Here is a 25,271-nt window from a genome sequence, read left to right on the forward strand (position 1 = left end):
TAAATTAATGTGAAGAGGTTTGCCAGCATTAATACCTCATCACATCATGGTTTTAAGGTTTTTTGACTTTCAGTGGAATCTTGAAGGAATATTTTAACTCTGAAAAGTCTCCTGTGTGTCAACAAGCAGACCAGAAGCTAGAAGAATGAAGAGAAAATAAAATTTTTTACTTTTCTTTTTGTTCTCTGTGTTTTTGTTATCCTTTTAACTACTTAACTACTTGGTTCAAATAACACTGAAAGAACAAGGACTAATGACAAAATTTATACCACATTGAGGTTATGCTATATTCTTCCATTTTGCAAATACAGCATTAGGAATCTACTCCATTGCACTTTCTATCCTCGGAGGGAAAGGCAGTGGTGTAGTACCTTAAAATATCTTGTAACCTGACAGAATAAAATGCATAAGAGATGGTACAGCAGGGATTTAATGAGCCATTTTTTGGTCCATCACCAGAAGCTTCCTGTAAGGCATGCCCATAGGAGTGGTTTAAAATTGTTACTTTTTGTTTTTTCTATTTTTCCTATCTTTTTAAAGAAGCTTGTTGTATTATAAATGGGTTTGCTGAAGGTCAAGGACAAAATGCTGATGCAAGATGTGTGTGTGTAATTTTCAATAATTTATAAAAAGCCGGGCATTTCTCAAAAGATGCCATCTCATCCCATGATGTAAATACATGAAATGTAAAAATTGAATTCTGTGTTGGGTTGGGTGGGCCCCCAATGATAGAAATATTGTGCAAAATGTACTCTACTGTTTTGCTATTTGTAAACTCAATGTTTGGCTGCCTCTTCAAGTGTCTCCTGAATCACCATCTTTCAGTACAGTTACAATAGGAGAAGTAGCATTTTCAATATTGTGACTAACGCTTGTATTAGAGCTAAGCATTCTAAGCGTCAGTATACAAGTGCCTCACTCTCATGCATGTGATGTGGAGGCAATATGCTGGGTGATAACCCCCAAAATAACCCAGAATTCTTTTACAGTACCAGGAAATACTCACTTGAATTCTTGTAGCTGTTTCAAAAGGAGGTAAGTGCTTTTGCCCTTAAAAACCTCATAATCTGGAGGGAAATAATATCAAAAAACACTCCTCCTTGCCTCTGGAGTGCTCTCAGACACTCTTGTGTGTCTTGCTATCTATTGTATCATAAATTGATATAGTAGAGTGTCTTTCAAAAGCCCTGATGTTTGCCACCAAAAATGAATGTTTTGTCATAAGAATTAATGGAAACTTGAAAAAAAATTACACAGAAATACACAGAATACACAGAAAACTATTAATAATGTAAGCATGCATGTAGGACTCTAACTGATCAAAGGCTGCTGGAGTGATCTGCAGGAAGCACAATTCTGCTTCTATTGCCTTTGTATTCCATACAAAGCTTCCCAGCATGGCTGTGACCAGATCAGGAAGTGCCCTCATGTGGGTCATCACTGTCATGTGTTGCACAGGTGTGCAGGGGAATGGGGACATGCAGAACCTCAGAGGGTCTGTGTCCAAACCAGTCAGCACAACTTGGGCCTTGGACACAGTGAGTGGAGAGTCATGTGTCATATAGATGGGAAATGATGTATAGTGACAAAACAAAGGAGAATTGGTGTAGAAGTTGCTTGTAGTATTTTAATTACTATGATGAAAGGACCAGAGAAAAGAGGAGAAAAATATCACAATATCAGTATTTAAATCCAAGGTATACCCACATCTCTGGTGCTCTCCAGATCCAGAAGGGACAGTGTATGAACAAGGTGTATGAAACAAGGTGTATGAAACAGCTTCTGAATATCTCAGACTTTGCTTGTTCACCTCTTTTTCAAATACAGTTGTGATAGAATTGTCTAAAACCATAAGTGTTTTGAGGACAAGCAATACATATGCTAAATATCATAAGAGAAGGGGTAGGGACATATAATAAAATTACCAAATTTTAATTGACAGAAGATCTACAGTTTAGTTACTACCCTGAAGATTTTTTTAGATGCTATCAAGTCTTACATCAGAAAATTATAAGTAATTCATAGCATCAAATCATGAAGGGATAAATTGGTATTATTAGCTAAACAGCAGATTTGAAGTCGTTAAAAGAGAGCAATTAAGGATTTGGAGAAGTAAATACTATGGGGAATGACCTGTGAGATAATTTCAGCTTGTCTGGATACAGACTACTTCATGAGGGTAAACCATCAAAAGAGAAATTTAACTGACAGAAATTGTAGAATGATGTTGTTTTAAACCCACTTTTTTTTCTGGAGTTTATAGTGGACAGCAAAATTACAGCATGCGCACAATGTAGTTTGATGACGGATATAAAGTCTTTTGATACATGAGCTCAGAACAAAATTCATAGGAGAGCTTATTTAGGTGACAGCCCTGCTTTCTACAGTGCTAGAAAAATGGGCTGTACAGTATTGTGTCTGATTTCGTAGATTCCAGTGTTTAGACAAACTGAAAGAGATACTTAAGCAGAAGAAGCCCTATAATGATTTACACCCTGAAGGGCCAGGGCCCCTTTATTTGTGCCCTTTCATCTAGAAGGGGCACAAATCCTGTCATTTCTTTCAGGAGCTGTTCATTAATATTGTAATGCATTTGGTAAAAGCTGTGATCTTTGGGGGAGATTTCAAATGATAGATGATGGGTTTATTGCTGGGCTGAAACTTGACTGACTTTACGATCTCTACCATGTGTCTTTCATCGTGTTGAACAGTGAGGATGCATGGCATCCTGGACACACCACTAAGAACATCTTACAACAAACAAGTTTTGCTTGACATCTCTGATGTACAGTGAACACACGGAGAGGTAATTCCCCTATTTATAATGACAGGCTCCCTGCAACTTGCTTCAGGAGACCTGGGATTGCATACAACTGTCCCAGAGAGGGAGGCTGTGCACCAAAGTTCAATTTCCTTACACCTAGAGATTTTTGAATTGTTCCCTCAGGAAGTGCATTTCTCTGCACCAAAAGAAGGAAAAGTCTGAGTATATAAGCAGAAGGTTTGAGAGTGATTGAGTAGATGAAATTAAAAGAAAATAATGAAAACCTGCTATGAGAAGAATTTTGCTGGCATAGACTAGCAAGACAAAACCCTGAGCAATTGTTCCTGGATGGCATGGGAAAAATGATAATCCACTTGATTTAAATCCCAATTTTAGAAGGTCTTTTGGGCCTCAAGATAAATTTGGTTTTAAAAAAAATTACCCCAAGAAAGGTGTTCTACTGACTGAGGAAAAACTGCTATTTCAGATGAGGTTAAAAGAAGCACTGCCTCTCACCTCTGAATACAAAGACCTATTTTATGCATATGAAGAAGACTGGCTTATTTTCAAGGTCAGGCATATGCTGCTGTTTTCATACCTTAACAACTTACTGTGTATTAGGTGCTGTGAAGTAACTGAGTTCACCCAGGCTGCCATAAAATGAGATACAACATTGTAGTTTAAAGTGCTTTCAGAGATGGACAGTGATAATGGCAATGAGTGCCAGCTTGAGTGAAAGATGGTGTTTAAGGAGGTAGGAACAGAGACATTTTGGGCTTCTATCTCCATCCCAATGTTGTTCGAATATTTCATCGAATTACTTCTTGCAGTAAAAGGGTAAGTTCTTTAGGGATGAGGAAGTGGATGTTGATTTGAAACTCTTTTGACATTGCTCTTTATGTGTGGGCAGGTGCTTTGTTATGAGATAAAGATGCCTCCAGCCCTGTCTTAAAATTAAAAATCACTTTTGACCAGAAAACTGTTAGGTTCCTAATCCAGAAAGGAAGGCTTTGAATCCTTGTCTGCTGTAAAAATGAGAGAGCTGAACTCAGCTATTTCACATTGGCATCTCTTTTCAGCTGCTTTCTTTGGATGTCAGACCTGACATTCCTGCGAATGTCAGATGCACGGTGTTGTCCAGGTGTATTAAATGTATTAATTAAGTGTATTTAGTATTCAATGTAACCCCCAATAACCATGTAGAAATATATCTGAGTTTTGGAATTCTAATCACAAGTCCAGAGGATTAAAATCAAGTATATATTAATATATAAAGGAAAAAGTTTCTAAAATAGCAATCACGGGGAGTAACATAATCCAACACAGAAAACCAGAGAGGGTGTACTGAGAGGATGTGTTCATGGGTTTGCAATTTTTTGTATCTTTCTTTAGGCATTTCTTCAACTAGACATTATATTAACTTCGGATCTGACAGCAAGTTTAAGTATGAGAAATAAGCAAAAAATCAACAGACCACATAGCTGTGATTTACTGTGCTGTCAGTAGTACTGCATGCAATGCAGGAATGTTGGTTGTTTGAAAGTGCTGGAAGATCCATCTAATGCTCATGTATTTCACTCGGTGCATAAGCATTTGCTGTTTAATTGATTGCCAAATGCCTCAGCTGCCAAAATGTCTCTTTTCTGATGTGTTGTGGCTTGAAATGATAGCAACTGCTTCTTTTCAAACACCCCAGATTTTAGTTGTTTTTTTCATACTTGATTTGGAAAATGTGACATCAGTTAACTGCTGGTTATGTCACATCTCCTAGGTACCTTATGGATGTGTTCATTATCTTTTCCTTTTTTTTACAGCCTCTTGTGGGCAAAAAGCTATGGGAGTAGCCAATTGTCACATCTGCTGAGTTTTTCAGGATTTCATGCAGTATTGATGGTTCAACTGCATAATTTTGTGCACAACTCACTGTGTTTTTCAGTCCTTCTCTTGTTCTTACAAGAATTGTGTGTCTATTTTGCTGCATCCCACCTAGAAAATGCCTGAACCCTCAGACTTGGAAATCAAGAAATGCCATGGGTACTCAAAGTAATTAAGTCTTATTTTATGCGAATGTTTGTCCTGAGGTTGATTGATGTTGGTGCTAAAGAAAATGAGAATGCTGTTGCTGTTCTGTTGCTGAACTTTGGAAGGATGCTGTGTCTTGTTGATAATCAAGTGTGAGCTTACACTGTGCACTTTTGTCACTTAGAGCACTTACATAGGCTTGATCCTCTGCCTGGTTGTTCGTTCATGCAATGAAGGTAAAATTTTAAATAATTTTTTAGATTTCTAGAAAACTATCAAATCTGGTTTGTTCAATATTTGTAAGGGTGGACAGACACGTAAAACTCAGCATTCCTGTAGAGAGATTATAGCACACTAGTGTTGTTAAAACAGCTAAAATTTTAGGAATTCAGGATCATCTTACTTTGAGTAGGATAAGTAATTTCCTTAGTTAATTTTGAAAATTCCAGTAGCAGATTGTTTGGGATTTTTTTTTTCTTAAAAATAATTGGACTGTATTCCTGCCTGTGCTAGTCCTGATCTCGTCATAGCTAAGAGTATGTGTGGCAGAACTTCAAGATTTTGAAATTATATTATTAACCTTGGATTAGCCTGTGACCCATATGGTTAATCTCAAACTTTTACTTATTGGAATTTACAAATCTTTTGTTTAAAATTTTAAAAAAAGTCTTTTGCATGTAATTTGGAACACTTGCTTGTGTGGCTTTTTATAGAATTCTACTTGTCCTTTTTTAGGTCAATTAATGACTTCTAGAATAATATAAGGGAGCATATTTACTTAATTTCGGCTTTGCACTAGTTCATCTAGAAATAAAAGATGTTATGAATTCTCATATCATCACATATCTTAATATCCTGTCATAAAAATACTTTATGTGCCCTAATGTTGCTCAAGAAAAATTACTTCTAAAAAGGGAAAAAATATTAAGAATAAAGATACTATTGATAATTCTTTCACTATGTGGTGTTTTAATAATGAAATAATGGCATAAGATCTAAAGAAACAAGTGTATTGCGCCACTGTAATAAATGTAATGCTTTGCCTTCACAATTAGCCCTAGTTTTGCCACCAGTAATGAGAGTACCACTGGGGTCCCATCTAACAATTATAGTAGGATAGCAGCCTTTATTGAGAATAAAATGAATTGATTCTGTGGTAAAAAAACACCAATACTAATGTTCACAGATCTGTTGGTTCTTCTTAGATTCTTTCTCTTAAGTAGTTTTTGGGATAGATATCCTGACTTCATTTACTTTTTGTTTTTTTTAAAGAGTCTTTGCTGAATATGGGTGTTCCTGAAAAACACAATAAATTGGCTTAGCTTGTCTATTTGGAATGTAATGTTAAATCTGCTCTATTTAAACAAATATCAAACAATTTGCATTTCCTTTCACAATAGGAGAAAGGCAAATCTATATAAAAACAAAGAAAGGATTAAAGGTAATCTCATGAGAAGAGCCAAGACAAAAGTCAGCTGCTTGTCAGTAATTGTTTATGCACATGCTGACATCTGACAGTTCTCTGTGTTAGTGTGAAGCAGATATTTTCCATTCACTGAGGGAGAGGGAAAGTGATCTCAATTTACTTTGCCGTTATTCCATGATACCTTGAGGTAAGAATGTGCCTGAGGATAGGTAGAGCAAAGCAGTTGGTGTCTGGTAACTTATTGCACAAGGGTAAATCAGCCATTTGCCAGAGCTCTGTTTTTAAAATCTATCATGCTGTTCAAATTCTGCCTTGTTATGTTTGCTGGTTTTTCAAATAGATTTGGGCAGCCATGCTTTGGTTCGCAATTAAACAGACAATTTCTTTAGGCATATTTTTTCTGCTTCACTGAAGTAAAAAAAATGTTTTATATCTATTTATTACATTCACTGGCAGTTTCATTACTCTGAATATTCAGAACTCAGGGAATGAGAATTGCAGCTTGGAAGAAATCCAAAGTTCTCATTGTTAATGGTGTTTCAAAGAATCATATTCCGAATTATCTGATAAAGGTTACACTTTATTAGATTTATTGATGGCTTTCCTCATGGGTTGGGCATTGAGTTGAATTGCTAAATGAAAATAGTAAATGTTTACTTCTAGAAAGAAGTTGCTTACATTGTATTTTCAGTATGATACAGTTCTTGGCCTTGGCCTTCTAAATCTTGATTAATCCCAGTTCTGTCTTGCAACTTGTAGTTAGTTCCTAATGATTGAAGCTGACATAGCTGCCATATTCATGTTTTATGTAATAGAGAAATGTTTTGTCCTGCTTGTACTTCTTTGAGGGATGGGAAAGAAAGCCCTGAATGTTCTGGCTTGCAAAGCCCTTTTTATTACTTTGTGGTTGCCTTTTCTATTAAATCCCTGATTCTCAGGGCTCAGATGGGTGTTGTTCATTGCACATGGGCAGTTTGTAGTATGAAACAGCACCATGATTCCATTTTTTTCCTACTGACAAATTGTGACATTCCAACTCCTGTATGGACTGACTAGTATCTGATCACTGTGGTCACTGCACCCTGTCAGACAGTGTTTCACTGTGATCTGGTGCATGTTGTAGAAGAATTACTTATGAGGAATGTCCTTAAATTCACTCACAAAGGACATTGCAGACAGCTTTTAGGGAGTAGCCATTTAAGGTGGTGATACCTGTGTGATTATGGTGTGGATTGGGGTTTGTTTTGACATCCTCGTGTGACATTCATCCTGACTCTCATAATCGGAGTGTATTAGCCACTTGTTTTGTTTCTGTTGTATTTGGTCACAGTTGGAAACCGAATATATTCTTCAATGCATGTGTTTTCGAGCAGATCTTGTTGAAGAGGAATAGTATGTAAAGATGCAATATCAAGATGGTTTTCCTGTCTATTATGGGTTAATTAGAAGAATTAATGTAATTTAGGATTTTTTCTTCACTTTAAAGTTTGCTGTACAATTCTGTAAATATTTCTGTTCATTGAAGCAAAGAAGTGTTTAGCCTTGCTCTACAGAGATGTATTTCTTGATTGTATTTGTTTGTATTTCAGTGCTGCCTGAGATTTCCTATTACATATGTCTCTGTGGTTCCCATCCTGAAAATAAATTACTTTCTAAGCAGACAACACAGGCAGTGGGAGAAAGGAAGTGCAATCTCCATTTTACAGTTGGGAAAGAGGCAGAGACGGAGTCTGACTGTTCTCAGCTCACACAGGATATCTCTGAGAGAGCCAGAAATTGAACCCAGATACGTTGCTTAAGTCCTACTGAGTCACAAGACAGTCTTTTCTCAAAACAGAAGAAAATGTATTTATTTGATATACTCATCTCAGTGCTTTTCCTGTGGATACGGTTTGGAACATCTGTTTTTTTCTTTTTTAATTTAAATTAATCCTTTTTTCTTGCTTTTTATTTCATAGTTAGCACTAATATTTAATGTGAGATGGAATGGAATTCACAGCTTCACTGTGTGAGGGATTGAATTAGAATAAATTTTAATAGTAGTTTGAACATAATCAAACAATTTTTTCAAAGAGATTCCATTTTTAGATAATCTTTACTGTTATTGCTATGTAAAAGATTTAGATCTGTTTCCATCTCTTTTTCATAAATTGATGCATATGCAAAAATAGATGATATTTCAGATGTACTTAAAAGGAAAAAACTTTCTTTCCCCATACTTTAGTGAAAACAGACAATGGCTTAGGTTTTAATTATTTTCTTTCTAGAATATTCAGAAGTTGATATTTCTAATGTACCATGCTTATCTTGAAATTGGTGTGTCTGATCTTGGTGATATGTGATGGATCTTCCCATCATCTCTTCTGGGAGAGAAGTTGTTTGCTTTTGTATTGGGGAATTTCTTCAGCAATGTAGGAGCAAAACCAGCTTTATTTTTACTGATCTAAATTTTTCCTAAGATCTCATTTTACCAGAACACATGAAGAAGCTACCTGTCTAAATCCCAGCCCCTTCAAGTCACTCTACATATTTGAGAACCACAACAATTTATCCTGTAACTGGAAAAATTACCTTAGGGAGTCATGGAAGAGTTGAAAACTTTGGACTATGTCAATTTTTAACATCTGCAGGCTGATGCAGAGATAGTGAGTGCTACTGGACCTATGTGCAAAATATCAGCCTTTGACATCATTGTGGCAGCTGGGCTTTGTCAACAGGTAGACATTCACTATGTAGAATGAATTTAAGCAATCTGCTGAATTCTTAATATGAGGACTGGATTTACTGGGAGCTTTTTTCCACATTTTACTGAAGGTGCAAGCTGGTATAATATTGTCTGTGGCTGTAGGCAACAGCAGTGAAAACTGACCCAAAAGTTAATTTTGTGCTAACACATCTAAGAGGAGAGTTGCAGGTGGAAGACAGTTTTGGCACTCTGTTTAGGAGCTCCTCTGTAGCCTTGGCTTTAGACTTACCATTCTATTTTTTGAAGCTCTCTGGAGGATCTACCTGGACTATCTCCAAGTGGTTCTACTTCCAAGTAGAGCCACTTGGAAGAGAAGGTGAATGAGCATCAAATGACAAATGGGTGTCACCACAAGTAGTACTGGCAGAAAGATCTTGCACATTTACATCCTGCACTGTTTTATCTTAAACTGAAACCTTAGGAAACAACTGGACTGGCTGGCAAATGATCCGTGATTGTGAGTGTGATTCTTAAACAAGCCCAATGTTTATACCATGTTCAGCCTGCCTTTGGAAAATTAACTATGGTATGAAGGGCACCTTGGTAGGCATTTATCTTAGGATTCTATTGGAAAAATAATTCAAGGATTACGACTGTCCAGGCATATGGAATAGTAATTGCATGCAAATACATTTTATGCTTTTTAGCTTGGCTCTGTCAGCTGCAACGGCTGGCTGTGCCAATTTAGTAAAGAAATGTATTATAAAAACAGACAGACTATTAAATGAAAAAATGGCGATGAAAACAAGAGGCCTAAATACAAAATATACTTTCTTAATAGTGACTATTGAAATTCTGTACCTAAAACAACCCTGGATTTTTTAGTAGTGATCATAAAGGTTTAGTATTTATTCATGGGCTATACGGATATGTGTTACTTGGTTCCTTTTTTCCTCTGTGCAACCATCTCTGAATATACTGTCAGCTTCACAAGGAGTGGCTAAAACCAGGGCTTTTTATTGTGTACTGACAGTATACTTATGTTGAGCTCTTAGTTATGAGACCAAGGTGGCAATGTTTTTGGTTGGTTGGTTGGTTTTTGTTTTGTTTTTGTTTTGGTTTGGTTTTTTTGGGGGGGGGGTAGGGGGTTGTGAGCTTCAATCGTTTGTTGAAGTTTAAGCCTTGAAATTTTGCTAGCATTTAATTCTGATGTAGCTGTGCTGTCCACTGTGTCAAAATGTTTCTCAGATCCCTTGGCCAACCATTTCTGCCACCTTGGTGAGGACCACAGAAACATCACAACCAACACAAATGAATCAGTTTTATTTGCTTATCTCTTTTTATCTGATAATTATAATTGACTTTTTTTAGTTCAACAGAAAATCTATGCACAAAGGACATTGATTTGTTTCGATAGGCTTATTGAAAGACAAATGAGCTTTTGAATTACTACTAACTAAGAGAGATGATGATAAAATGCTGTGAAGTACTTCATAAAACTAGGTTCTGAGGAAGTCTGTGACTGAAGTTCAGCATCTACTCATGTTTTTAAATTTTATTTTATTTTTTATTTTTCATCTAAACTAAACCATTTAAATTATTTTCACTTCCACTCTGTGTGACAGGGCAGGGATGGTTCCTAGGGCACAAGGTGTTCTTCAGTGCATGGCATGGACAGCACTGAGCAGGGCTTGTTATTAATTAAACACATCTGTTTCCAGTCAAATAAGCTCAAAACAGTTTACAGCAAATAGCATGTATCACCCAGCGTTTTTTTATTATTGAGCTTGTAAAGTGAATGGAGGTATTCAGTAATGGGGAAAAGTGCCCTTTGTGATTGAAAAAGTTATTTTTTCTTTCTTGGTACTAGGTTTGCAAATAATAGCCTTAACATTCTGGGTGTGACAAGAACAATTGAATTACTAATACAAAATAGGCTTAATGTGAATTTGGATTTATTTTGAAAGCATAAGTAAAGATGTTATCCAACAATAGCATATCTGTAGTTCTTTGAAACTCAGATCTAGTCTAAGAAAATAGAATATGAAAGACTGTTGCAAACAATTTTTGAACTGGGCTTTGTTCACATGTCAACATGTTTTATCTTCAATATTCTTAAAGAAAAAGGAAATTTCTATGAATATCTCTGGCATTTGGCAGTGGAGCAAAGTTAAAATGTAACTGACAAACCATAGAACAGAACTAGTTCCTTCCTGAAAATTGTTCTTTTCTGTCACTTTATTGTTTTATGGAGAAGAGATTTAGAAATTGTTCTTTGAGAACTTATGTATTCTGTTGATTTGCAGAGAAAAGAGACTTAAAGGAAATAAGACCTTCTGATCACAAAAATCCCTATTCCCTTGATATATCAAGGATATATATCAACTTGCCATATAGCTGAGTATTAAAAATGAAGAGTCAGAGCTTGGCCCTGATGCCTGATGTGTCACCTTATGTGTATGTGATGTGTCCTCATGCAAAGTGAATAACATTCCAAACTGTAACCAAACCACAGGATAAATTATTAGACCCTCTATTTTGGACTGTCCTCTATGGCCTCTAAGCCTTCTACATCAGTCAGGACAAAATCTGACATTCGTCATTGACTGTCTCCAAAATTAACTTTCATAATAATGTTTCTTCTGTTTTCTGTCCAAAAATGTTACAGTCTAGGGTATACAGAAATTTGATCCAAAGAAAGAATTCCAGCTGAGGTCAATAATAGTATTGTTTTATATAAGGAAGTTTAATGTTAGGATTTGGTGTCCCTGACACCAGACCTTTGGACTGATAGAAAAGTAAAATTCCTACTGTAGACCCAATACTTGTTTTTGACATTAATGGTATATAAGGTTTATGTAATTTTGGAGATAATTGTATGAAATGTTTAATAATAAGTAACTGTGGTTACTTTACTGATAAATGAAACAAGAAGCATTGCTTCTGCAGGGAAGGGCAGGAATATTGTACAGGGAAGAGCTGGGTAACTTTCAGGACTGGAGCACTGGGGTGAAGTTTGCATTTAAAGATGAAGAAATGTCTGATTCCGGTGATGTGTTTTCCCTTTGATGTGAAGACAAACAAAGGGAGCTGCCTGACATTCTTTGTTGATGTCAATAAGCCAGCAGTGTGATTTAGCTCTCATTAAGGCAAATATTTCTTAAGTATTATCTAGGAAGCTGTTTCCAGGCCAAGCAAAAGTATTGATGCTTTTGTAAAAGGCAGTGCTAAACTTTGGAGTCCCAGGTGCAAAAATGAACACATCTGGAGGGAAGGGTTTGTCCTCCTCAAGGAAAGTGGGCAAGTATGGCTAATTTTTCTAGGAGATGAAACTTGAAGAGTTTGTAGATGTATTCTATAAATGCATTATGGATGTAAAATTCAACATAGAAAAGGGAAATCATTTAACCTTGAAGTCAGTGATGACATAAGAAACTACAAAATAGCTGTAGGTAAATTCAAGCTAGATATTAAAGGCATGCAAGCCTCGGACAGGATTTTTCCTACATCACTGAGCTTAGTCTTGTCCTATGCTATTACAAATGCTGTTTTAAAAACAGGCACAGTTGCCTCTGCTATCTAAGTCCTGTTAGAAAGCTTTCAGCACCCAAATGAATTGGATTCTGAAACTGCTGTCCACAAAATGAAGTGCTGGTAACAGGCCCAGCTCTTTTACAGTGGAAGTTGTGTCCACAAATAGGATTGAGTGATGTGGTTAGCTCTGACCACACAGAGCTGCTTTGTGACCTGCTGATCTGGATGAGTTCTGTGCCCTGGTCCTATTTCTGTTACTCCCTTAAATTCCAACATATCTGTTGTTTTCCCTGAATAGGTTGCTTTTTTAAGTCTGTTTTGGAAAATTCCTGATAATGAATGGTGGCCACGTTCCCTTTTTGTTTATCTCTTTGCTTGAATGTGGCAACAGTGAATTAGCATAAATGGTCTGAGGAAAGTAGTTAATATAGATTAATTTGTATTCTTCTTTAATCCTTTGAATTTACCTCCTTGAAGATACATCAAAGATGAGTTTAGTTTGTAAATATGTTCAGAAGATGAATACAGTAGGGGGAAAGAATCCTGTTTCATGGTATTTTTAAAACTCAGAAATAAATCCTTTATAATCAGTAATTGACCTATATGATATGTTTTTTCCAGTTTGTTTCAGATCCTTGTGCCAGCAACCCCTGTCACCATGGTAACTGCAGCTCTAGTGGGGATGGCTACCTCTGTGTCTGCAGCGAAGGCTTTGAGGGAACAAACTGTGAGCACTCCTTGCCCAGCCTTGCAGCCTCTGAATGGACAGAGGCCACATCCCCCCGGCACAGCAGCCCAGCCTCGTCCACCCTGGAGCCTGACATTGCTCTTCCCCGGTCGAGAGCCACTGTGACATTACCTACATGGCAGCCAAAGGCGGGACAGAGAGTTGTGGATCTGAAATGGGATGAAATAGAGGTGAGAGTGTTCTAAGTGAAAATTCACAGAAAAAAAACTTCTAAAGTGGTTTTTTTTGGGTTGTCATTTGTGCATGGTTTCGTGATGTCTTGAGAAGATTGAAGATATGATCTCTGCCCTGAGTTAATATGCCAGTAAAATTAAGTGCAAAAACCCGTTTGATACACGTAAGGGACTTAAGATGGCTAATGTGTTGTATTAGGTATTTCTTTGAAATGGAATAATATTGTTTCTTCCAGTCAGTTGTATGATACCATATTTCCAAACGTCAAATACATTTAGGAAAATCTAAAGGTTAAAGCAATACCTTTAATATATTTTTTGCTATTTGCAGTTATAATCACATTTGCTTTGAAAAATACGTGTTCCTGCAGTGTGTTACAACTCTCTGATTTTATCCGAGGTATAAGTATTTACAGGGCTGTATTCCATTTCAGTGGGAGTGCTGGTGGGCAACGTCTGGAGCAGAAAGCTTTATTTCCTGGAATTCTATCTCCCATATCTATTTTTTTTACAGTAGAACATATGTTAGGCACCAAGGATGGAGTTTGGAGTGAGCACTGAAGCAGAAACAAACAATGATCTGCTCTTATTACTTAGTTTAGATGCAGTCTCATCTCTGCATGGGTGGTCCATATGTCCTGATCAATTAAGGGCATGCTCTTCCTCGTACCAGATTTCCCTGGTGTGTCTCCCTCAATTTGTGGTCTGGTGTTGCATAAGGGACATTTCTGCCTGCTTTGCATTTTAGGTAGATTCACTAAGAATTTCAGTCAAACAGATCATTCACAAGCGGGTATTTCATTACCTGAATTTACCCTTCTCCCTGTCTTCTATTACCTGAGAAATACATCATGGTTTGCATGATTATCACTAGCATTGAAATTACTTGCAACCCTATTACTTGTGTTGATAGGTTTTTAATTTATTCTGATGGGTCTTCTATTTTACACAAGCTCTCCAGTGTGGCATAATGACCTTTTACCTTGCTCTTTGGAAGTCACAAAGAGAGAGATGATTAACTGAAACAAAGAGATTTCAGTTGCTGATTCAAGACATTGTATCTGATCTATATTAACTGTAGAGAGTTGATTTGCCTGAAGGTCTGTGTTCCAAAGCCTCTTTGGTGGAGGTTTCAAAAGTAAAACATGTAAATAACATAACACTGCCTTTCCTTATGGCTGTAAGAACTTTGCAAAGCTTGATCCTTTTTTGCTCTCTTGAAAGGAAAAGAATAAAGTAGCTGTAGGTTTTGTATTGCAAAAATGTACTCTTTTGATCTTTGTTGAGATTCAGAGGACAACAAATACTGATATTATGTTGTTATTTTTATTTTTTAAAATCTTGCAAGACAGTCTGTTTTCCAAATTATTCTATACAGGTACTGGAACTGAGCTAATGCTCTTCAGACCCTTTTGCCAGACTTCCCAAGCGAAAGCTCTCACTGTCTTGCAAGGATGAAGTTTCCATTAAAGTTTTTAAGGGTAATTCTGGGAACTCAAAGAATGAACACCTGAGAGAAGTAAATTTGTCCAGGAAATGCATGATGTGTGCTTACAGCTGGGCATGTTTTCTCTATTCCTTGGATACCAGGGATATATTTAGCACTTCTTGCTTGAATGAACTGTCTCAGTAGTGTCTGCACCAATAGGCAACATACAGAAGTCTTTGGATGCAGTTTCACTTCTTCGAGTCGTCTTCATACAAGAAATTAATCTTTTCCTGATATGCAGATTAAGGACTAAAACCACAGATCATAGACAAGCGCATTTTCTCTTGATTGATTTCTTTAGTATAATACGGACTTATCTTCATGCTCATCTGTTGAAAGGTAATTCTTTTTCCTACTTGGGACAACTGGTTGCACTTGCAATGGAGATCCAACAAACAATCCACATTTCCCTAGTCCAATCATTTTTTGTTTTACAGTGTATAAGAGATACATATTAACCAGTAATGGAGGGAAAAAGAAACCTTCTCATTAATCCTACTCAATTAACAGATTTAACGAGGGTTTCAGTGCACAAAATCAACCTTAAGAATAGCAGTACCATACTCTTACATACAATTTATCATAATAGACCTGAAATTCTTTTCAAAGGAAATCAGCTGTATTATTCACATTTTACAGACTGAGATGCTGAAGCACAGAACAGTGAAGTGATTTGCCAGGTGCGCAGCCAGAAATTAGAATGCTGAGCATGTGAGTCCTAGTCTAACCTTCTATTTGTACTGCAATTTTGTGCTCAGATTCAAGGGTTTGGAGCTAGTGATTAGAGGCTACAATAAACTTCTAATTCCCCTTGCAGTGGGGACAGCATTTGTTTTACATGTGTCCTTAGTCAGGAAATTATAGGCCTTTAAAAGGAGTCTGGCTGAGTCAGGTGGAAAATCCTGAAAGAGTTTGTTTCTGCTCTGCAGCAATGGCAGAATCATTCCTTAACTGTATTCTTGAAACAGGAGCCTTTGAGTCTTGACTACTTTATGTGTTGCTAAATGTTTGTGCATTGCTTTGTCAAAGTATGGTACAGGTGCAGAAGGAGGAACAGAGCAGAATCTGAACAAAATCAGAGGAGAGATCCATTTGAGATTGCTAAATACAGAATAGAAACTTGATCCTTAGAATTGACATGCTAGGAAAATCTGTGACATGGAAATGGGTGAAGGCTGGAGTATACATGCTTGCCCTTTTATTAACCTATTTTCTTGGCATTCCCTCTTATGATCGCTGTTAAAGTACTGAAACGTGTGTAATTTGTGTTTGATTTAGGACAGCTCTTCTACCTTTATATGAGATTTGTTTTGGAAATCTCTATTGTTTTTCTTTTGCTTTGAGAAAAAAGATATTCTATAAACACATAAGGAGAACGAAGGAAACACAGATTTTGGTAGAATAATATAAGCTTTCTTCTAGGATAAATCTGTAACTTCACTAATTCTCTCCTCAACAGTATTAGTTTATGGAACTTTTTGTTTATATACAAACACCGTTTCAATAGACAACTTGATGTAAGCATCTCTGCATAGGTGCTACCCTTTATTTTTATTTTCTAAATAAAACCCTAAATGTCTCTAAAACCTCAGTATAGTTAAACAAAATGTATGTGAAGTTCGCACAAACCTTAGTTTATTATGTTCCATTACTAAATCATATTTAATAGGTAAGTAATAAATACTAGCTTTCCTAAAATCAAAGCTCTTTAAGACAGAAATTCTAGTGAGTTCAATTACATCAAGATATTTAAGGCCTGCTTATCTGAAGCTATACTGGTGGGTGGGCTCAGGAATTTTTGTTATCTAGAGCGGTTTTGGAAAAGTATCTGGATTCATTTATCTACTCCTTCAGCAGTCAGCCTATTTTGAAGTCCTAGAGAGTCTGAGGGGAAAAAAGAAAAAAAGAAAAAGCCTGATGTGTTTACTGCCTTTCAGTGTTTTGGTGTAGAAATATCTATAGCTGACTTGACAGTCTTAGGTTGAAGTTTATGTCCCAGCTTATTCTCCAGTGACCTGAGCTCATACACTGCATGCAAAGATTTGACTATGTGGAATTTCTGCTCAATGAACTTGTTTATGCAGTATTTACCTTTCTTTTCAGAACAGCTCCATACACTCTGGAATAATAAATGACTATTAATTGTTCGTGGAAGTAATATTTATTGAATGACTGTGTTGTGATCTGAGCAGAGGATAGGTAGCTAAGCCCGTTGCCCACTCCCCCCTCCAGTGAGATGGGGGAGAGAATTGGAAGCTAAAAGTGTGAAAACTCATGGGGAGATAAAGGCAGTTCAGTAATTAAAAAAAAGGAGAAAGAAAAGAAAAAAAACAAAACAACAAATAAAAAACCTGAGCAAAACAAGTAATGCAAAAAAACCCCAATTACTCACCACCAAGTAACCAATGCCCAGCCAGTCTCTGAACAACAGCCGCTCTGGCCAACTTCCACCCTCCACACCCGGTTTTATTGCTGAGGTGGGACACCACCCCAGGACACAGCCTTGCTTTTCTCAAAGAACTCATTTTATTACTCTTTCCATAACATAATATCTTTTCAAACATGTTTAAAATTTTTGTTTTTTTTTTCTTTTAAGCGCTGATCTTTGCTGTGGGATGAGTTTGTATCCATCTTTTTGATTTAGTTCAAGAATTATGTGTGCATTCATATATTCTGTTTAATTGCAGACTAATTTGCCCCACTTTGCTCTGGCTGCAAGACCATGTAGAGTTCTCTGTTGCCCCACTAGGAGGTAAAAACAAGAGAACAGCTTTTTGTGGTCAAAAGCCAAGAGATTAATCAAAGAGAACTTTCTCAGAACAGGAGGAGAGTATCTGAGTCACAGGTATCTGTGTGCCTGAGTGTGCATGCACATTCACACATACTTATTTACAGTCAGGGATATTTTCAAAATGAATCACTTTGGCTGTGTGCTGGAGTGGGGTTTGGTGAAAGCTGTGGTGTCACTGAAGTTACAATGGCAGTTAACAGGAAGGACTTAATAGGCAACTGACTCATGGGGTGAATTTTCACTCACAGCATCACAGTGTAGGTGAGGTTAAAAGGCACCTCTGGATTTTGACTAGCCCAAACCCTTGCTCCAAGCAGAGTCACCTAGAGTAGGTTGCTCAGAACTGTATTCATCTGTTTCTTAAATAATTTAAAGGGTGGAGAGTCCACAAGATATCTGGGCAACAACCTTCTCCGCTCTTTGGAACTACCTGTTGGCTTTTAGAAATATTCATTAATACCTTTTTAATAGGGTAGTGAGGACTTTCTAAGGCTCATATGAATTTGGCCATTCCACTAACAGACCACTTTTAAATTTGAGGAAAGTGTGGCACATTTTGCAAAAGGTAAAAAAGCCTTCTGCCATTCTATGAAATTGAGGTTGAGATACAAAAGAAATGCAAACGTATCATGGTAGCAGAATGGCTGTATTTTGCACTGTCAGGATTAGTCTGCCCATGTTGATAAGACCTTGTAGAATTACAAATGTCTGCTCAACTTCTCAAGAAATATACTATGAAATTTCATATACAATAGCTGTCTTAAGAGAACTAATTTCAGCACTGAGAGGCTGCATAAATGTAGACTTAGAGTCTCTATGCTACTCTTAGCCTCATTGAATTAAAGTCTAGTACACTTACCAAAGTAATAAAGGCACTCACTCATGTAAAAATATTGCCTTGGGATTTATGTATGTATTTCAGCACTTGTTGAATTAAATATATCTCTCATTATTCTGGTTTTGTAAGGCAGGAGAGTATCTGTCTAACTCACGATATTTAATTTCTTCAGAAAAGCTGTAATACGGAAGAACAATCTGTTGCTCTCTTTTTAGGTACCACCTCTGATTTTCTTTGCAATCTCCTCTATACCACTGCTATGATAAAGAAATCTAATAAAATCACTGCTGTCTTGTTAAGGCCCAGGTAGAGATTCTAGGAGTAAGAACTCTTCTCAAGATTTCACTCTTGTTTTCTCAAATGATGCTGCTCTTTTACCTAGGTAAAGTCTTTAAGCATTTGAAACAGAAATATAATTTTTATAGATTATATTATCTTTTAAGAAACAAGAACATGATTTAGATGCAAACCTATGGAACATGTATGTAAAGAGGAATTCTGTGTTTATTGTCAACAATTTGATATTTAATAATTTTAAACTCTTAAGTAAGGTATGGAAGAACAGTTTTGGTCGTATTCTCTGTTGACACAGGACATTATCTCTGTAATCAGCTCCAAAACATACTTTAGACTCTGGGAGGTGCATGAAGATTTTGTTTTCTTTGGTGACTATTTTTAAACTAGCTGCATCATTTGTGTAAATAAATCTGTTACCCAAGAACCTTCTTGCTGTCCTAAAGTTTCTGTACTATTAAATGCTTCAGAAGTGTTTGATGTCCTTGCAGTTACATGTTACGTTTTCTTTTGATTGTCTTTAAATGACTTTAGATAGTTAGTCTATTTGTGTTTGTTACTTTAAACTAGGAATGATCTTTATTTTGTCCTCTGGAAATCATTAAAGTATATTTCCCAGTGACTTCTGCTTTAAATATCTCCTACCAGTTCTAGCAGCTTTTTTTTTTTTTAAGAGCAAAAATTATAAATTGTTTTCATCTTCTGAGTGTCCTTTATTGTTGTAATATATTGGTTGTCTTTGCCCTCATTCTTCAGTAGTTCCATTTTGCAGAGCGCTCTGTTAAAACATGAAAGAGACACACTTAAAAATCTTTACACAAATTTCTCACAGCTGTGGAAAAACTGCAATTTGTTTCCTAATCCAGGTGTCAAAGCTGTCATTTTTTGTCTCCATAGTACTTGACTGAAATAGGATACTGCTGGGACCATTTTTTTTCTTTTACTTATGAGAGTTTCTGCTTCTTCCTGTGTTTTTTGTCTGATCCAAGTATCAGGGTTTTTAATATATAAAAAATTTCAAATTTCAGCTGCTGTAAAATCCTGGGTTTATCATTCTACTGGTTAAGATAGTTGTTTGACCAGATTCTTAGTCTGGGAGGGCCAGTTTCAAATGGAGTTCCTGGAGAAAGACATCAAACATTAGAGGTCTCTTAACAGAAGAGTGAAAATCATGCATTTTGCCTTTCAGTCTTCTGCTTATCATTGCAATATTTCTATGTGTGCTTTTCTTGCTAAGTAATCCTAAATTCTGATGTGTTTGCAAACTAAAGTATTTCTTTGTTTGTTTGGGGGTTTTTCCATTTTGTCAAGGTTAAATCTCAGCTCTTGTGCAGCCACTTGGTTCAGCTCTTCTGTGATTTTTTAATCTTTATTCTAGTTGCAAAGACATCAATACCTTTTACTTAAAAAGCTTCTAATATTAAATAATAAAGTAAATTAAATGCTTAAATTACAATTTCCTCCCTTGTGTTCCAACATAATAGATTCATGAAATTGTAAAACCACAAAAATATTATAAAAGCAAGTTTATTCTACATGTAGTGTAAGACTGTGTGAGAATAGAGATATTGATTTCTTTTTTCCCTTTGTTCCAGTAGGCATATAGATTCTCAAAGAAAGCAGATGTTTTAATGTTGGCAAATATAGAAGGAGGAGTGTTAGCCAAACTAACTAACTAATTTTGGATGCATCGTACTTTGACTGTTAGGGCCATAATTTTGACTTTTGAGATTTAAAAATTGTAATGGATGTATTATCTTTTTTCAAAATTCATTTGAACAGATAGCATAAAATTGCATCTCACTTTATTTTCATAAACTACATATATTCATATTATATACACCAGGGAATTCAACAACGAATTGAGTAATCTAGATATTGGGAAATAATTCACTTGGGAAATGTGAACACTGAATATTTGTCTTGCCTGAGTCAAGAAAAGTTCTGAACCTCCTAAAAATTATTACTTGCATCATATTCTGAACTGTTGTTGTTCATGTATTTACATGTGTCTTATTACATTAATGTAATATTTACAATGTGAACTTGAATGTTATTTAAATTTAAAATTTATTTTCTGGCTTTTGCTTTGACGTAAAATTCATGGAAGTGTGTCAGGTTGCATTTTTGCTTTTTCAGTAAGGTTGATGTAAAAAGCTTGCAAACATATTCTCTGTGGCTGAAAGAATGACATTGCAAACTGCCTAGAAATTTGAAGAGTGAACTGGTTTGTTGGTTTTTTTTCCAGTATGACATTTCATAGGCAAGTTTATGAAGATACATGAAAAGTTATTTTAAACTACTGATGATATTAAGTGATAGACTCAATTATGCCATGGAAAATATTTCTTATTTGAAATAAATATACCCTTGAAAACACAAATAATTTTCAAACTGTGTTTAGGAAATTACTACTTGTGAAGATGTGAATAATTAAGGGGTCTGTCAGTGATTCCTGTGTTGTGTGACACCTTGTATGGTGTCTTGATCTAGTTAATGTGGTAACTGATTTCTATGCCTAGTAGACATCACTAGATTTGGCAAAGACATCCTTTCACTCTCACTGTGATCATAATTTTTTTTCCAGCTGAAAGCACTGTTTGTCCAAACATCTTTTACTTGGAAAGAATAGTAATGGGCAAGTGGGAGAGGGCTTTTTAAAGGAAAACTGTGTTTGGAAAAAATCGTATTTCAATATAGCAGAAAGGCAATGTCTGTACTTGTTAGTATAAATCCTTCAGGAGTCCATAAATTAATGATACACTATTTCTTGGATGTGGCAAATGTTAGAACTTTGTTTATTATTTTAAAAGACTAGGAGCCTATTCATCTTTTAGAAATGCACGCTTACTTGCAGGAATTTTTGTTAAAACAAAACTCTGAAAGGACAGCTATGTGAATTTTCAGCACCTTTGTTTGGCAGCATAAAGGTTCCAATGAATGTTCCTGGGGATTTTTAGAAGATTATTGCTGGACTATTAGTGTCATTTGTAAAAAAAAATCTTTCATGTTTTCTTTGGCCAGATTTTATGGTTTATTGTTAAATAAAGCTATTTTTATTTTCAGATAACCCCAGATGTGGCTTGTGGAAATGCCAGTTCCAATACTTCTGCTGGAGGCCGGCTTATCTCCTTTGAAGTTCCACAGAATACATCAATAAAGTGAGAATATTCTTATATGTGATGAAATATAAAAGCACTTTTATTTTCATTTGACTGGATATTTTAGACAACAGCTTTTCAGATAGGCAGATTTGTCAAATGACTAAAAGACTGAGAGAATTCAGACAGACTTCAAGCATGTAGCAGAGCCATGACAGCTCTTTGCTTGGCATAATTTCTCCCACACATTTAATATTTTAGAAGATGTAAGCATGTAAGCTGTCTCTGGGCTATCATAATGCATTAGAAATTAGGGTAGATGTGTTGAAGATGTCAGTTTGGAGAAGATATGACATTTTTTTTCTGCTTCATGCAGTGAACACTTTTGCCTCTCTTTAATCTCAAGATGAAGTTGCTGATAGAAAGTGTTATGGTTGACTATATAAGTGCATGTATTTTGTGCTTTTGTATTTGATTTCTGGGTTATTGCTTTGGGTGTCATCATTAGCTGTGAAATCTTTCTGAACGTCCTACAAAGCACGTTTCTCAAAAATTTGAATTTATTCTGTTATTCCCTTTTCCAATTCATGCTTTTTCAATCAAATGCTTGTTTTGTTACATTTAATTAACAGCACCTGACTTCCTAGAAAGATCTGATTCTGTCAGCTGGCATTTTCTTATTGGAAATTTTATTTTTAAAAAATCTGCCAACGTAGTTCTCTGGCTCACAACTTTGCTGCAATTTTAGACTTACACTTTCCCAAAATACTTTACTTTTCTCATACTGTCATCTTATCTTTCAGAATCCCATGTCTCTGTTAGAAAAGGCCATGCTCACAGGAAAAAACAAAGTGATGCAAGCAGACAAGCTGCAGACAGTTTGGAGCAGTAACTGTTAAACGCGGGGGCTGTCCCACCCTTCCCACGGGACTTTGAATTGTGCTCATTCATGAGCCTTGAGCCTAAGTCAGGAAGAGATCTGCCAGTGTGGATGCCCTGGCTGGCTGGAATCTGAAAGCAAACAAGTGTCTTTTCTTGGAATCAGGAAAAAGCTGGCATTTGTGGATTCTAAAGCTCTATTTAAGAGCCTTGGTGGAGGAACCCCGTTTTAAAGGAGATTGCAGAGCACACAGTCAGTTTGATCATTTTTACACTGTGTATATTTAGTAGCGTTTTATGTCTGGGTAGATTAGTGTAAGTCAAGATCTAATTTTATTTTGTTCCATTTACTATCTTAAAGGCCCAAGTAACATATCTGGTTCAATGGTTCTCTGTGAAAGGAAAATAATTTCAATATAATAAGTTTGTTTTGATTTAGTTCTCTCAGATGAGACCTAAACTGTGAAAGTAGTTGCTATCCTGTTCTGAAAGTGAGACAGTCAGCTTTTGGAGTACCAGTTGGGGTTGTTCTTAAAGAGAATGCAAAATAACTGTAAAAAATTTGTTTCTTCTGATGTCTAGTTGCAATATTTTTTCAACTTCTGTCACACATGATTACAAAACTTTGCTTTTCTTGTTTTGAAGCCAAATAACTAGTGACCAGGGATAAACTGACTTGTGTTTTTGGCAGGATTGAATCAATTTCAGCACAGGAAATTGTGGGACAGAGCTTCATCTCTAGGTATTTGGAAGTCTGTTTTCAGCAGGAGAGAATTATCAGCTTTTAGCAGTTGGATGAAGTTGTGTTTGAATTTTTAGAGGATTGTTCAAACTCATTTGGGATTCCTTCATAGGAAATTAATGCAATTATTTGGGACCTTGCCAGAAATATGACAGATTTTTATTGTTTCTTGGTGGGGGTGAGTAGGGAAAAAAAGTGCCCTGTGAGGACAAAGAGTGGGATAGTGTACAGTGCTCCCTATGGAGCCAACAGTGTGGATGCAGTAGTAGACTCTACATCCAATCTGTCAATATTCAGGAAGGCACCATGGGCTCAGTGACCTTGGGAGCATTACATGACTCATTTGATTTACAAGAATAAACTGCCCTGAATCTTCGATCTGGTGTGTCAAACAAATGAGGATTTCTACCAGGATCTGTCTCCCGGTATTGAACGAACATTGAATGTTCTTCAGTAAACAACAGGGCTGAATGTACTTCAGCTGCAGAAAATGATGGCATTGTAGATGTAGCATGGAGGTACTACTCAAAAAGGCATAAATACAAAGAGTGAATAAGGATCCTTTACAATTATGTGGTATTTATCTAAAACTCTTGGGCATTAAGATGGTGACCTTCAAGTATTGGAAATTGGGACTCTGTATGATTTAATCTGGTAGTACATAAACTATTATGAAAATACTACAATTGAAACATTTTTAAATTTTGTGGACAAGGTAAAAACATTCAGGATTTTCCTGATTCCATACTTTCTAGATTTAAGTTTCCCATCTTTGTTAAGCTTCTGTTCTACGGTGATGTGTTTCCTAATAACCCCAATTTCCCTCAGTATAAATATTCTCATAATTTCTTTTCATAGAATAAGGCAAGATGCTACTGCTTCTCTCATCCTGCTATGGAAGGTCACAAGCACTGGATTTAAACAGTGTTCACTTATTGATGGCAGAAGTGTCACTCTTCTGCAGGCACTGGGTGGACTTGTGCTTTCTGAAGAAATGCTTGCATTAGGAAACAACTACTTTATTGGTGAGTAACATGCTGACTTTCTGTCCATCACCTCTAAGTGACAGCTGCTGGTTTATTCAGCATTTAGAGGAACAAAGAACTAATTCCTTTAAGTACTGAGAGATCCTGATGGGATATTAGGACCATGTTTCAGACATTGTTTTGTTCAAACGCGATGAGCTACACTAAATTCTTAGGCAGTTGGCACCATTCACTTTAAAATCTACACAGTCATTTTTGTCTGATACCTTTAGATGGTGCAAGTTATTTTACATGTTCTATTTTAATAAGCTTTTGGTAAATGCTGCAGTGTATAATTGAATGCTTGAGGTGTTTCTTTGTCTGGTAATGTGTCACAGAATGCTTTGTGAAGACGCTTAAGCCTGTACACTGGAAAATTGAAAAAATATATTAGAAGATCAGATTTCCTATTATATTTTAACAGTGTTTAATTGCACTACTTTTTTATCTTCTAGTGTTGTCTCTGAATATGAAACCTTATAAATATACTATTTGTTTCACTTGGCAATTAAATGTTAAGCATCTGTGTGGAAGGAGTATAACGAAAATAGGCTGATATGTTATTTTTAAGGGTATGGGAAATAATACAGATTTAATACCATATTTATGCATAGACACAATAGACTTAATTAAATTGAGATTTCTGGACAGATGTTTTAGTATACCAATGACATGAAACCAAAGTAATTGTAATAACAGCACTTATTATTATCTGCTTGAAATGCTGTATTTTTAAGGAACTATAAGCTGGAACAATTG

The 25,271-nt window shown here is 36.1% G+C and overlaps 1 protein-coding gene across 1 annotated transcript in view; it reads left to right on the forward strand.

The window, feature by feature from the left end:
* DNER (delta/notch like EGF repeat containing) overlaps window positions 1–25,271 on the forward strand; it is a 111,304-nt gene that overhangs the window by 33,751 nt on the left and 52,282 nt on the right. Inside the window, exons 2-4 of the mRNA XM_085069563.1 lie at window positions 13,054–13,350; window positions 21,832–21,926; window positions 24,346–24,512. Coding sequence (XP_084925689.1) covers window positions 13,054–13,350; window positions 21,832–21,926; window positions 24,346–24,512 — 559 coding nt within the window. The remainder of the gene's footprint in view (window positions 1–13,053; window positions 13,351–21,831; window positions 21,927–24,345; window positions 24,513–25,271) is intronic.

This window comes from Lichenostomus cassidix, chromosome 9 (assembly GCF_008360975.1).
Source record: "Lichenostomus cassidix isolate B80296 chromosome 9, HeHo_3.0, whole genome shotgun sequence".
NCBI lineage: Eukaryota > Metazoa > Chordata > Aves > Passeriformes > Meliphagidae > Lichenostomus > Lichenostomus cassidix.